This window comes from Abrus precatorius, unplaced genomic scaffold, assembly GCF_003935025.1.
Source record: "Abrus precatorius isolate BTA unplaced genomic scaffold, Abrus_2018 Scaffold5, whole genome shotgun sequence".
Lineage (NCBI taxonomy): Eukaryota > Viridiplantae > Streptophyta > Magnoliopsida > Fabales > Fabaceae > Abrus > Abrus precatorius.
In genome coordinates, this window is record NW_020874395.1 from 13,385,394 (window position 1) to 13,401,166 (window position 15,773).

General features: G+C 34.1%; 2 protein-coding genes across 2 annotated transcripts; one reads left to right on the plus strand and one right to left on the minus strand.

Moving 5' to 3' along the window:
• Positions 1-432: 432 nt before the first annotated feature.
• On the minus strand, positions 433-1,934 carry LOC113867818 (UDP-glycosyltransferase 708D1-like). Its single transcript, XM_027503306.1, has one exon. The coding sequence runs from the start codon at positions 1,932-1,934 to the stop codon at positions 510-512; it is 1,425 nt and encodes a 474-aa protein (XP_027359107.1). The 3' UTR covers positions 433-509.
• A 3,364-nt stretch (positions 1,935-5,298) lies between these two features.
• LOC113866717 lies at positions 5,299-14,534 on the plus strand. The gene is made up of 9 exons (XM_027501527.1): positions 5,299-5,379; positions 5,767-5,881; positions 6,053-6,211; positions 6,793-6,958; positions 7,046-7,240; positions 7,292-7,400; positions 8,158-8,302; positions 13,712-14,105; positions 14,189-14,534. Exons 1-9 carry the CDS (start codon positions 5,299-5,301, stop codon positions 14,532-14,534), a joined length of 1,710 nt encoding a protein of 569 aa, XP_027357328.1.
• The last annotated feature ends 1,239 nt before the right edge of the window (positions 14,535-15,773 follow it).

The window sequence follows — 15,773 nt, forward strand, 5'->3', positions numbered from 1 at the left end:
TAGAAGAGGGAGGGAATAACAAATATATTAATTATAATAAAAATTTTAATACTTTAAATAAGAATATTTTAGTAAAATTAATTTATGTTTTTATAGTATTAACAAAATTAATACATTTTAAAAATGTATGTATTAGTACAGAGTAACATATAAGTAACATCTAATAGAAGAGGGAGGGAATAACAAATATACAAACATACTAAAAATTTTCAACATTAAAATATAAAACTCAAACATTATAAATTACTATAAAAAAGTCTTTTTCATGATGTGTAGTTATTTTCTTTTAGCAATTAAGTAAATGCATAAGTAATGAATTGGCAATATAACATTGATTACCTAACAAAACTCTATCCAAATGGAAATATGACCACAGACAATAAACTACAAAATGATCATATAGGCCTTGATAAGTAGAGAATGTATTACAGATGTTCTCAGTCATAATATAATTATTTTCAGTGAAAAAAAGGGCTGTGATATTGAAATACAGCTGATATTCTGGTACCTCAAACATTCTTCTTCCATTTCTCAATTTGCCTTTGAAGTATCACCTCACAACTCCCACCAACCCCAAGAGCATTCCTGGCTGCTTCTTTCATTTCTCTAGCTTTGACCCTCAAAGATTCATTGCTCATCATCTCTTTGATTCCCTTAGCAATTTTTTCCCCTTTCACAACCTCTTCTGCTCCCCAGCCCCACTCCTCAGGCCAAACCCCAACACCACTCATATTCACCACCTTTGAGGCTATCTTTTGATCCCCATTTTGAGCCCATGAAAGAATAGGGACTCCTTGCCACACAGCCTCCATAATTGAGTTCCACCCACCATGATTCACAAACCCCCCAATTGCATGGTGACCCAAAATCTCCATTTGATTCACAAATTCCTTCACAATCATACCCTTTTCCCTCACCTTATTCATCATCTCGCTCCCTAACACATCCTCCAAATCCTCCTCCTCCTCTCTATCAACTACCTTCAACTTCACCACCCACAAAAAACTATACCCACATTCTATTAATCCTAAAGCCATATCCTTTATTTGCTCCCTTCTTGTTGTAGTCCTATTCCCTAAACAAACATACACCACTGACCCTTTATGGTGTTCATCAAGCCACTTCATTATGGACCTCATGCAACCCTCTTTACCTTGATCTACCTTCTCAAACTCACAAGCCATTAAGGGACCAACATCATACACTGGGGGCAACCCTTTAACCACTTTTCCCTCGTTGAGAGCTGCCAGTGCCTCGGCTTCTATTTGTTCAAACGTGTTGATGAAAACTCCATTGAGCTTTGTGAGTTTGGGACTGTCCTCCATGAATATGTTCTCAAAGAGAGAGTTGGGTTGAATAAGCAAAGGAGGGATTGAGGATCTTGGTATTGGTGATGAAATCCCAGGGATGTTAACAACATCACCAATGAATGAAGAAGGGTTTGCACCAGGATTTGAAGCAGCAAGAACCGAAAGGTGTGCAAAAAAAGAGAACATTCTAGCCGGTGCAATGAAGTAAATGTAACTTGGACAAGAGAGTTTCTCAATGATTGGAACCAAAGGGGAAATTAAACTAACATCAAAGATGAAAGCCAAGAGGGTTGGTGTGAGTGAGGAGAGTATAGGAACTACAAGGTGTACAGAACGGCGAATGGTTTCATACTGAAGCCAGAAAGGGTCGTTGGTATTAACATTATTCGGATCATCCAAAGGGATTAGGTTTAAGTCTATTTGGGTTACTTGGTTTGGGAAAGAAGAACAAAAGCGAGAGATGAGGTTTGATTCAGCGTGAGAAACTGTGGGTTTGGGAGTGATGAGAGTGACTCTACAACCATGTTTGAGGAACAATGCTGCTATTCTAAGACATGGGTTAAGGTGGCCCATTCCAGCACTTGTTAAGAAAGCCAAATGAACAATGGGTTCGGAATCAGACATTAGTGTGTTGGATGTTAGGAAAGTGTTAATGGTAAATGTTGGTGATTGAAGGAGGAAATGGCTCTGATTTAGAGTGGGCTGTTTATGTACACTAAAATTGGAGATATCACTTGCGTTTATATGGTTGATGAGAAGTAAATTGTAGAAATCGTATGAATAATATATTCTTCTTAAGTATTTATTTTATTCATATTTTAGCAAATTTTTATTTTTAGGCCTTGAATTTTATTAATGTTAGCCTTTAAGATTAAATTTAAGCATTTATAGATAAAAAAAACTTTATAAAAAATACATAATTATTGTATTAAAATTATAAAAATACAATAAATATTTTTTAATAAAATTTTATTTTTATTAACTACTTATCTTCCGTATTTAACAAAAATTTTAAGTTTTTTTAAATGAATTTTTTTATAATATTTTGTTTTTGTTTTCAAGACAATAAATGTATATGATTTGTATTTAATATTTATTTAATAAAATAGAATGAAGATTATTATATTTGGTTTCAAACCATGTACAATAATCTGTCTCTGACCAAGGACCTTAATTGATGGTTTTGTTTTGTTTTGCATGAAAATGAGTTGCATTAATATTTATCAGTTAGCACTCCTTTTCACGATAGAACGGTTTAGTAATGTTGACAGACAATAATCCGCATCATCTGAAACCAGAGGGGGAGAGAGATTAAATAACACGTGTGTGATGTGTCGGTCTTGTGGATAAATTAATGGCACAACAGTTTCATTTCACAGGAGAGTGATTTTTCATCTCTTGAACAAGGATTTTTCATCATCGTTTATAGGATTTTTCTTGAAGTTTTCTTTTCTTTTCTTTTCTTTTCTCCCAATTCATTTCATCCACAAATCATTAATTGTGCACATCCTCAACATGTAACGATGAAGGTAAAGAGATAATTAAGAGTCATTTATGCTGATCAAATTTCGGAATGAGCCTGAGTAAGAACAACAATTAGCACGCAGAGGAGATCTAGCTTACTCAAAATTCTTAGAAGTTAAAAATACTTTTTGTATTCATGTTAAAAATATAAATTCATTTAATTTATATTGCTGAGATAATGACACGCGTGGGTTTATCATATTTTTAAAATAAATTTTACTATTTTACTGACACAAAATTTGAAGTTTACTTAAAATTTTTTTGAAAAAATGCTTATAACAATGAACCTGCATTAAAATTTAGAACAACGTTAACGAGGACGCATGGGGAAGAGGAGATTTCAATAAAATTTCATGTGAAATTCTGACAGATTCGCGCAGCTCCTATAGATTATGGAATTTTATTGAAATACTCTTCCCCATGCGTCCTCGTTAACGTTGTTCCAAATTTTAATTAATAAAATTAATAAAGCATAAGATGCAGGTTCATTGTTATAAGCATTGGTTATTATTTTAAGTAAACTTCAAATTATAATAAAAAATTATATTAAGAATATGATAAACCCACGCGTGTCATTATCTCAGCAATATAAATTAAATGAATTTATATTTTTAACATGAATACAAAAAGTATTTTTAACTTCTAAGAATTTTGAGTAAGCTAGATCTCCTCTGCGTGCTAATTGTTGTTCTTACTCAGGCTCATTCCGAAATTTGATCAGCATAAATGACTCTTAATTATCTCTTTACCTTCATCGTTACATGTTGAGGATGTGCACAATTAACGATTTGTGGATGAAATGAATTGGGAGAAAAGAAAATAAAAGAAAAGAAAAGAAAACTTCAAGAAAAATCCTATAAACGATGATGAAAAATCCTTGTTCATTTCATGCCTTGTCATCAGAACTTTGTTTTCTCATGCTTTATGTAGCAATAATAATTCCGAACCATTTTTTGGTGAATAAATGAACACTATTAATTTAGGGTCACAACTGATTTAAAGTAAAAATAATATTAAATAATTTTGACGAGAGAATTGTTTTTTGTTATCATTTTATTTTCTTTTTCCAAAGCTCTGTGGTCGGGCAACATAAATTTTGCCAATTATAGTATTTAAATAGCTAATTTTTAAATTTTTAAAAAATCTTTATTTTGATAATTTATAATTTTTTATTATTTTATCTTTGAATTTTTTAACCTAATACCAAAAGTTTCTAATGATAATTTTTAAACTTTATATTTTCATAACTTTTTAAAAATACTATATTTTAACAATCAATCATAAAATAGACAACGAAATTGTTAGACAATTTACTTTTTTCATCAAATGCAGTAGTATAAATTAAAAATTAAGAAATCACAAAACTTTTTAAATAGCATTTCTTGCAAATTAAGAACTTAATTACACATAATATTTTTAGTCCCAAAATTGTCCCCGGTAAACCAACTCATGTTAGCAAACAAAGTTCAGTGCATTTTCTTGTTTCCTATCCCATATATCATTATTATATATTATTATAAAATTAAGAGCATGTTTATTTTCAATAACTGTTTTTAATAATAAAATATAATAAAAATTTCTACTATATTAAATATCTGCTCCTGTATTTTATTTCCGAGAATATATACAAATGCTCCACCTCTCTTTTTTTCAATTTTTTGTTCATCTTTAGCATTATTATTGCATTCGCATACGTTACTAGCAAATTAGTTTTATTTCTATGTTAAAGTGGTCTTATAAAATTTTCTAAGTTAATCATGTTATTGAACTTCCAACACCCAAGAACAGATAGAAATAGACAGGTTCAGGTGGAACCTTTGTTGTACAACGACATGAGGAGCCTTTAATAAATTTATCAGGTAAAGTTGTTTTGTTATCTGAATTTGGGCTTTTTTATTTTAATATTGTAAATTTAAAAACTATTTATTAAAATATATTAAGTTTGAAACTATTTCTTTGTCTGGGGTGACTTTGCCAATGTGGCAAAGGGTTTCGCAAAAGCGGGTGGCGAAACATGATCAAGTTTCGCCAAAAGAAGAGCGAAAATAGGCCACGACGTCACGTGTCTTGTTCTGATTAATTTCACAAAGGTGATGGCGAAATTAAAAAATATTTTCGCTAGAAGATTGGCGAAACTTGTGGGCACTGACACGTGTTGAAATCTGTATAATTGCACAATATGAATGGCGAAGGGTTTCGCAAAAGCGGGTGGCGAAACATGATCAAGTTTCGCCAAAAGAAGAGCGAAAATAGGCCACGACGTCACGTGTCTTGTTCTGATTAATTTCGCAAAGGTGATGGCGAAATTAAAAAATATTTTCGCTAGAAGATTGGCGAAACTTGTGGGCACTGACACGTGTTGAAATCTGTATAATTGCGCAGTATGAATGGCGAAACCTTTTTACTATTTTGCCAGCTAAGTTGTGAAACAGGTATGGCCCATGCCCACACCTTCGCAGATAATATGGCGAAAGTTCATCCTATATATACCTCCCGCCGAGCCTCTAATTTTTCACTGAAGAAGAAGAACTTGAAAGAAATTCAGGTCAGTATGATTTAATAAATTTATGAATATTTATTTTTATTTAAATTTAAATAATGAATTTAGTTAGTTATAATAAAATAAATTATTGAGTATATAAATAAGCATTGTATTTTTTAATTTTGTTCTCCTAAAAATTAAATATTAATTAAAGTTTATTTGTAAAAATGCAGGATGAGTGAAATTGTTATTATTATGTATTGGAATGGTAGAATCTATTAAGGAAATGAAGGAGTGAGTTTTGAAGGAAATAAGAAAGTAATTAAAATAAACCGAGGAGTGAGTTTTGAAAGTTTGAAAAGAAAAATTCATTTGAAACTTCATCTCAATCAGAATCAAGTTATTTCTAAATTAATTTCTCGTTTTGTAATTGATGAAAATATTAGACAGTATACAGCTTTGGAAATATGTGACGATGAAGATATTGATTGCATGATAAGTGCATTTCAACAAGAATCTAGTAGAAATGTTATTGAGTTATATGTAGATATTGCTGTTGGTGGAAGTTCATCTGTGCCCTTGCAAATGATGAATTTAAATTTATCACTTGCATAACAAAACGATGGAACTAATGTCAATCGTCATTATAGTGCAGGTAAAAATAATTATGTTGTTATATATTTTAGTAATATATTTAATTGTTGAAATTAAAAATGATAAATTTGTTGCAATAAAGGAGTTAGAAATGATGTTGATGAGGATAATAAAGACTCAGGTTATGAGAGTTACAATGATGAAGATGATGAAGCAGAATTTTCGTTAGGCAGTTCTTCTACTGATGTTGAAGGCGAGTTTCAGTCCAACTTAAATATACAAGTAACCGAAAATGTAGGAGGTAATGTAAAGTAATTTTAAAAATCAGTTATTTATAGTTATTTATTTAAATAGTAATGCTTAAGATTTATGGCAAATATAATGGAGGAGATACTATAAGTCCTTTCTGGAATGATACTCCACAGTATAAGTATATTAATTGGGAATATCCTGATCAAGAAATGAATGAAGAAAATTAGCAAGAAGTGAATTCATGGGTTCAAGGAGATCCATTATTCAATGACTTGTTATTTGACAGTAAAGAAGATGTAAAGAATGCATTAAAATATTACTCAATGAAGATTCATCAAAGTTATTTTGTGGCCGAATCTAAACCAACATGTTTGTATGTTAAATGCTTAAACCATAGCAGTGGTTGTCCATGGAGAATGAGGGCTGCATTGTTAAAGAATTCAAACAAGTGGAAAATTACTAGGTGGGGTGGTTCACACACATGTGTCAATATGAGAATTTCTCAAGATCATCAAAAGTTAGATTCTGATTTAATTTGTTCATGCATACTTGGTAAGACAACATTAAATTTTTGTTTTTACATTTTACATTTTTATCCTTATTAAGTAGACAAATTTTGGTTTTCTGTAGGAATGGTGAACGAAGAACCGTTCGTACATATATCATTGATACAAGAGCGAATCTGTGCTCAGTTTGGATACAAAATTTCATATAAAAAAGCTTGGAAGGCAAAGCAAAAAGCCATTATTAAAGTATTTGGTGATTGGGATGAATCATATGCTATGTTGCCACATTGGTTAGAATACATGCAATTACATGCTCCTGGATATGTTTATAAAATTGAAACAAAAGAGTATGTGGTTGGTCATCAAGTGGATAACAGGTTTAAAGTATTTGAACGGTTATTCTGGTCATTCAAACAATGTCATGAAGCTTTTAAATTCTGCAAACCTATATTACAAGTGGATGAGACGTTCTTATACGGTAAATATCGTCATACATTGCTCATTGCAACAACTCAAGATGGAAATAATTGTGTCCTTCTAATAGCTTTTGCAATTGTTGAAGGAGAAACCTTGTAAGCATGGGAATGGTTCTTGGCATTGATTCGTTTACATGTTACAAATAGATTGGGAATTTGTTTGATATCAGATAGGCATCAAAGTATCAAGGGGGCTGTGTCAAATCCACACATTGGGTGGCAACCTCCAAATGCGTATCTGATAACTACTCGGCAAGTGCACCGAATCGTTTTAAGTAAATACCACGGTAAGTGGGTATCGTCCCACAAGGATTGACTTATCAAACAATACTTCACTAATCAAATTTCTAGTTAGACAATATCAACTATTTGGATCGAAGAAAGCTCTACAATTGAAATTAAAACAATATTTCACTAATCAAATTAAAACATAATGCCGAAAGTGAGTTAGACATTAATTTGGGAATATCCAAAATGCATACTTGATTGTAAAATGAATACAACTTGTGAATTTTTGCTGACAGCACAAAATTGGTTTGAAAAATTGGTCAAGGCATGTAATTATCTTTTTGCGTTACCCTGATATTTGATAAGAGTGTGCACTCTGAAATCCTACTATTAGATCTTGCATGTTTTGACTAAGTTGTGCAATTGGGTGTTGGTATTTGAATGTGAATGATATTATTAGCAGATTGCATGATGTGAAGTATTAGAAAATTTAAATTTCTGCAAACTGCTTGATTGAACTTTCTGCAGTATAGGATTATTCTATGGTTCTAAAATTTTAAACTGACAATTACTCCTTTCTTGCAGAAAATTACAAAATGGTTAGGACTTCATTCAATACACTTGTGGGTCCTCCTAAGAAGAAGCAAGCTGCATCTTCTACCACTCCTAAGAAGAAGCGAGCTGCATCTTCCACAACTCCAACAAGAAGATCCAGTAAAAATCTCCAAGCTGCAGCATTAAAGAGGGCTAGAACTAATGGTGTCTCAAGTTCCTCACCTATTCAGATCTCTGAACCCTCACCTTCTCCTTCACCTCAGACAAGGTCATCTGCACCTGCATCTGAACCTTCACCTTCACCATCACCTCCACCAAGAATAGTTGCACCCTCAGGATCTTCACCACCTGCCACACATGATCCAAGATTCAGAAGTTTGGCTCCTGAAAACTTTTTCAGAGCCAATATTCTAAGAAGAAAAATTGTTCCTGACAGAGCATTCCAAATAGCTGGGAACAATTACCCTGAATTCAAGGAGAAAATCCAGAGAAGAGGCTGGGAATTCTTCTATGCAACAGCTGGCCTGGATTGGAGGGAAATTACTCAGGAATTCTATGCCAATGCCATGCGATTTAAAGGAAAAGGAATCCCTAAGTTCAGCTCCATGGTCAAAGGCATGAGGATTGACTTCTCTCCAGCAAACATCAACAGGGTGCTGGAAATTAATTCTGCACAACATGTTGCACAACTGGACTTCAAAACATTTAAGGAAAGTCCAGATATTGATTTTGTGCAAATTCTAGAAAGGATTGGAAAACCAGTCTAAGAAGCCAAAGCTCATTGTCACCAAAAATCTTCTGCCCTTTGCCAAAGTATGGAGCATGTTTATCTTAAATTTTTTCATGCATGTCAAACATAGCTCCACACTAGCTGTCAAGAGGGCTGCTCTGCTTTTTGCCATAGTCTCCGACATCTACATAGATGTGGGAGAAGTAATAAGTGAATGTATTTTGGGAATACTGAAGACAAAAAGGAATTCATTAGCCTTCCCTTCAGTAATTACATTACTTTGTGAAGACGCAGGAGTAGAGTTTGGTGATTACCAAGAGAAAATCAGAGCTGCACCATCCATTTCTGCAGCTCTGATAAAAGAGATTTATGCAACTGTTTCCTGCACCCTGCAGCCCCAATTCCTTCACAATTCAAGAAAGAGAAACTGATGATGATGAAGGCCACTCTGAAGTAGCTAGCTGAAGGGCAGAATCAATTGGCTGAAAGGCAGACTGAGCTGCACAATAGCCTTAAAGCTGGAGTTATGTTAATGGAATGTATTATGCTGAATATTGGTCAGAAATTGGGAATGACCAAAGATGAAATGTATCATACTCCAGACTTGGTAGAGAATGCCCAGTGCCTTCGTTCTTCTATTTTCAAGAATATGCCAATATACAGAACTCACTTTCCTCAGCCACCATTTGAAGAGGTAGTGGAAGAAGAAGAAGAAGAAGAAGGTTCTGAAGAGGAAAGCTCAGAGGAAGAAGATGCAGCAGAAGACTAGTTTAGGAATTTATTTTCTATTATTAGGAGTTTGTAAATTTCTGGTAGTTTTAAACTTTTTGGGTTGTAATCACTAATTGGTACAATTTGGGTTAAATTTCACACACTTGTTCTGCATTTATATTAGTTTTCTAACTAATTACCTTCCTCTTGCTGTAAATTAATAGAATTCTAGTGTTTTTGTGTAGAGAATGTCACACACACAACACTCACACACATTGGATGGTGACTCTTGCACAAGCTTCCATGAAAGGGGGGTTTCATTCTCTACCTCTTATTCATGTGTTAGCCTCACATTACACTGAATTGTTTTTGAAAAACACTAAATACTAGAATAAATAACAAACTGTTCGCTGTGAATTCTATGTGAATTTTTTTTAAGTTGTTTTTCCCATTCTCAAAATGAAATTACACTTGTGTTTTCAAAATGAGGCAGTCTTGCCACTAGGTGCATATATTTCTGAAAAGTGCATTGTGTTTTCATTAATCCACATGATCACTTATAAATACCTAGTGAGATTTGAACTGTCTAATTCTTTTTCTTGTGTGATTAATCATATTTGGCTGCATTTTCTAGAACTTGCCCCTGTTCTTAATTGAATATGCATGTTATAGTTTTCACTCGCATGATTGAGGCCATGATTGATTTCCTTAGTTAGCCAAAAATGCCTTCCCTTATGATTATTTATCTTAGTTCACCCCTTTGAGCTTAATATCCCTTTTCTTGAAATTACCTCACTATAAGCCTTGCTGAAAAACCAATTTTACCATTCAAAGGAAAAGAGACATAGTGAGTTTAATCAAGAACGAGTTTTAAAACTAAGTTTGGGGTGGCATCCACATTTTCATTGCTTGAGGACAAGCAAGGTTCTAAGTTTAGGGTGGGGAATAGCAAGCTATCTAAGTTTGAGTTCAAAAAGTCAGAAAGAAAGAATAAAAGTGCTGCAGAAAAATGAAAAATGTATGCAGCAAAACTGTGGAAAGAGTAAGTTGGAAAGAGCAAAATGGAGATCAAAAAGAAGAAATTTGCAGTAAACTATTGCAGAGAAAAAGAAAAAGAAATTCAAGGAAAAGAAAAAGAGTAAATGGAAGCAAGAGAAGAAAAAGGAAAATGAAAATTTTGCTGCACAAAAACAATTTGTTTGCTGCATAATTGAGGGATTTAATGTGAATGAATGTTAAACTATACTAGTTTTAAAGTCATTCACTCAAAATGCCTCTGATCTTTTTGAAATTGCAAATTGTTTCTTATTTTGTTCAGTATCTACCTTAACCTAAGCCCTGCTATAACCTGTAAAAAGCCCTCTGGATGTGTGATTAACTATATTAAGTAGAGGAGATGGAGAAATTGGGCAAGCATATGGTAGAGTGCAGCTGAATTGATGATTAAAGAGAGAAAACAGTACCTAAACACTGTCCAGTGAGAAGTGATCATGATTTTTAATGTTTCTCACATGAACTTGGCTGATATGTATTCACTTAGATAGCAATTATTGCTTAAAACTTGAGGAATGCATTGTGATTGCCATGCTGAGTAATTCGAAGAACATCTTAAATGAAAACTATGTAGAAAACTCAGAATTACAAATTGGAAAATTCTGATATAGCAGTTTGTAAATTGGTTTTTAAAAATTGGAAGAATTACCCTTGCTTTAGTTTGATTTACTTGAGGACAAGCAAAAATTCAAGTTTAGGGTAGTGATGAATCTATATTTTAACTGATATTTTAGCATAATTCTAACACATTTGATAAGAAAAATATATAAAGACAGCAGAAAAACTCAGAAAAAGAGAAGGAATTGAAGTTTTGTTTAAATTTGTAGTTATTTTAGCAATTGTGAAATTTTTGCTTAGGAATTAAGTTTTTAATCTTGTTTTTGAAGGAATAAATTGAGCAAGGATCATATCCATAGAGGTTTGATGACAAAGAAGAGGAAAGAAGCAAGTCTGGACTGCAAAAAATACAAGAATAAGAAATTGCAGACTGGGCGTGATCACTATTGCCAGTGAAAGTGATCACTTCAGAGCTTAAAGAAGAAGTGAAGCCTGGGCGTTACCACTTTTATCATTAAAAGTGATAGTTCCAGAGAGGCAAAATATCAGGAAAGCTCTGCATAACCACTATTGTCATCAAAAGTGATCGTTCCAAAGAGTCTTCAACTTGGCGAGTTGCGCGTAGTCACTTTTATCAGCAATAGTGATAACGCGCAACTACCTTGGCTCTGCGTTGTCACTTTTATCATCAAGAGTGATAGTTCCAGAGAGCTCTCAATATCAGGAAGTTGAGCGTGGCCACTATTTCTGAGAAAAGTGTTAACGCGCAACCAAAAACTCTCTGCGTAACTACTATTTCTCATAAAAGTGATGACGTGAAAATCTGGGAAATTCTATAAATACCAGAAACGATCCAGAAAAAAGGGGATTCTGTTCATTTTCAGTTTTTTTAGTTAGATTCTTGTTGGAGGAAGTGAGAGAGGGGAGTGGGGATTCGAATTTCGGAGCTTCACGAAGAGGAATTGGAGTGGAGCAAGCTTCCATGGTGATTCTTATTTTCTTCTTCTCTTTCTTTTCTTTTCTCTGCTGCCATGGCTGTGTAATTTGTTCATAGTTAGGGATTGTAGATCTGAAATGAATGTGTTGAATTGATTTTGGATCTGGATTTCAAGCTTTGGAATAGATTGAGTGATTAATTCTGCACTTTATGTAGGAATTGAATGGAAATTTGATTAAATAATTTTAGAGGAACTCTTGTCAATGGAAATTGAATTTGTTCTTTAGATCTGAACCAATCACCAAGATTATAGTTTTCTTAGGGATAAGAAACTTTGATCTTGCAATCTTTTGGTTTCTTATACTTAAATCAATGTTGAATTAAATCAGATCTAAGGAATTAGAATGTTTTAATTAAATGTTAGGTTCACTGAGTTAAGGAATTAACCTCTGAACAATAGAACGTGAAACTGATTGTCTTTCTTTCCAAATGCTTGTTAATTCAGAACTTTATTGATTAAACATTGGAGTTTTGGTGAAGCAATTCCCTAGCTATGGTTTCTTCCTCTGTTATCACCTAATTGTTTGTTCGTTGTTCTATTTTCTGCAAGTTCATTTTACTTTTAATTGTTCTAGTTTGTTGTTATTACATGTTACTACTCTCCTTCCAATTTTGAAAAAGCTTAAATGGTTATAATTCTATGAAGTGGTATTTGAAACCTAAATTCCCTATGGAGACGATATTTAGATCTTAAATTTACTCATTACTTGCTGCAATCCTAGTGCACTTGCTAGTGTTAGATTGCGAACAACAACTATATCTCAACACAAATATAGATGAAGCACTAAATCAATTCACATATCACACAAAATTCAAGAAATATTCCTAAACCTTGAAATTCATGTAGTTCATCTTTTGAGCTAATTCATACACAATTTTTCCAAATCATATAAGAACCCTAATCCACTCATGAACAAAAACTCATGATTCTTGCATATATAATCGAAAGACGAATAATTAATCCAAGAAATCCAATCTCAATACACCCATCTCAGACCTAATCCTTTCCCCTAGCTATGGAGTTTAGCAACTCATTCTATGAAGAACAAAGAAGAAAATTGTAGGAAATTCCATAAAGAACCAAGAATTAGAAAGATGAATCTTCAATCTCTCCTCTTCCTCTTGTTCCCAAGTTGTCTCATAGCTCCAAGCTCTTTTCCTCCGTTTTCTCTTGAGTTCGCCCTTGCTTCAATCTCCCTTAATCCTTTTCTTTCCTTCTATTTATATGAAAATTTACTTGACAACATTCGTGGGCGCCTAGGCGTTGCGATTTGGGCGCTTGGGCTGCAGGTCACCGGAGAGCACAGCACGCCATGGGCGCTTAGGCGTTACGATTTGGGTGCCTAGGCTGCAGGTTACCTGAGAGCAAAATAAAACCAGTAAATTTTGCCTGGGCGATGGAGATTAGCGCCTGAGCGCTCATAATTCCAACAAAACATTTAGAAAATGCAATAACATAAACAACTAATGAAAACAAAGAAAAAGACTACTCAAAATAACTTTTCAAAGGGTTTTGGATGTCTTTATACTCTAAAAATCTCAATAAATTGATGGAACATCAGTATCATGTATATTGTATTCGTCATATTGCCAGCAACTTTAATCACCGGTTTAAAAATATAGGATTGAAAAAAGACTTCATCAAAATGGGTATGTATTGTTTTGTTTTACGTAATTAATCGTCGTGTTACATTTATTTCACATGGTTTTAATGTTGGTTATGTTTTATATGTAGCCTACACACCATCGAGAGTCATATTTGAGCAGAAGTTAACTAGATTTTGTAATGAATCTGAAGATATACAAAGATGGATTGACTGCATATCAAAAGAGAAATGGGCATTATCTTATGATGATGAAGGACGATGTTATGGACACATGACCACAAATCTTTCAGAAGCAGTCAATAAAGTATTGAAAGGTTCTAGAAACCTGCCCATTACTGCACTAGTTAAAGCCACGTTTGGACGATTGGTTGAATATTTTGTGAAGCGTGGAGAAGAGGCCATGTATGAGTTTCATAATGGAATCATCTTTTGTCGTAAAGTCATGTTGCAAATTCAAAAAAATCAAGAAGAAGCTTCACACACCAAGTTCGTCGATATGACATTCAAAGAAAAAGTTTTGAGGTTGAAGAAGCATTTAATCCAATAACTCAAAGGGGTGGATATAAATGGACAGTTATATTGGATAAGAGATATTGTGAATGTAGAAGATTCCAGTGTTACCGATTTCCTTGTTCGCACGTGATAGCGGCCTGTATAGCTGTGAGTATTGATTTTTGGCAATATGTTGATCCAGTGTATTCCCTACAATATGTTGTAAATGCGTACTCGCCACAGTGGTTCCCCTTTGGAAATGAATGCAACATTGTTACAAATAGCGAATGGAAGTTGGTGCCTGATGTCGACAGAGCAAGAGGTAAGGGCCGACCAAAGTCAACTCGTATTAGAAATGAAATGGACTGGGTTGAGTCACAAACAAGACAAAGGTGTTCAAATTGTAACGAAGTAGGTCATAATCAACGCCATTGTCCTCAACAAAACAATGTCCATTAAATATGTTGGGAACTTGTACTTTGAATTTTAAATGCATACAAGCTGCGTTCTATCATAATGTTTTAATGTTTATTTCGAATGTAATTTATCGTAATTTTCAGTAGATATGCATAATTATCAAAATCTTATATCAATGAAAAGAGGATATAAGTTAATAACTACAGTAAATTCCTTACAAGTCAGCAACATATAAAATTCTGAAGAGTAATAGAAATACAAAATATAAACATGTCATCCCTGGTCCCCCCTAAGTGCCTGATGATCATGATCCTGTGGAGTCAAGATACATTGTCTCTGTCTATCTCTAGCTCCTCGATGGGGTTTCGACAAACCTCTCCTAAATCAGCTGCCGCACCAAACTCTGCATTAAGATCAATACCTGACTCTATAGGATGCATGAATGATGGTATTGGTTCAGCTTGGACATATGGAGTAGTGGGAGTCAAAAGAGAATAGTGCTCATGAGGAGGTGTCATAAAAAAATCAGGTCGTGGGCTGTAATCTTCTGATCCAGTAAATGGTGAAGATGGGGGCTGTGACGCCTGCTGGGTACCCTGTGATGAATGGAAATAAGTGGAGCCAGTCAGCAAATGAGTTGGCTGAAAGGGAAACTGTGATGGTACAGGGAAGACACCATCAGGTCGCTCTAGCATAGGCGAGACAACCCACTCTGCTGCCTGTACTTGTCTTCGTCGATGTCCCAAACCCCTTCCTTCTCTTCATTGTCATGGCTGGTCTATATGTAACTCTGGTTTGACAGGATTACCAATTTGTACAGGAGGATCTGAAGATGACACAGGCTCTAAAATGCGATCTTGCTCTTTCTTAAGTGATAGGAGCATCTCAGACAAGTCCTTTAATTCATGAAAGGTAAAGCAATCTTGTCCATCAGTGCTTAAGTAGTGCAATCTCTCCATCGCATTACCCTAAAATGATAAAAATGTTTCCTTTTAAATGTGATAAAATTATGGCACATAATTGTGAAAAAAGTGAAATCTATTTTCAACATACCGATAAAGCTGATATAGCTGCATCCCTGGTCATCCAACGACGAGTGTGACTAACATACCATCGCATGTATTATGAATTTGAACTCAGTAAACCATACTGAAGATCATTAGTCATCACCCAAAGTCGCCTGCTCTCCCAAATCTCTAACATAGCACTAAACTTCGATGACCAATCTTCTCCAGTCTTACCTCTAAGGGTGTCATGTAGCTGGTCAGGCTGGCAAGGAGA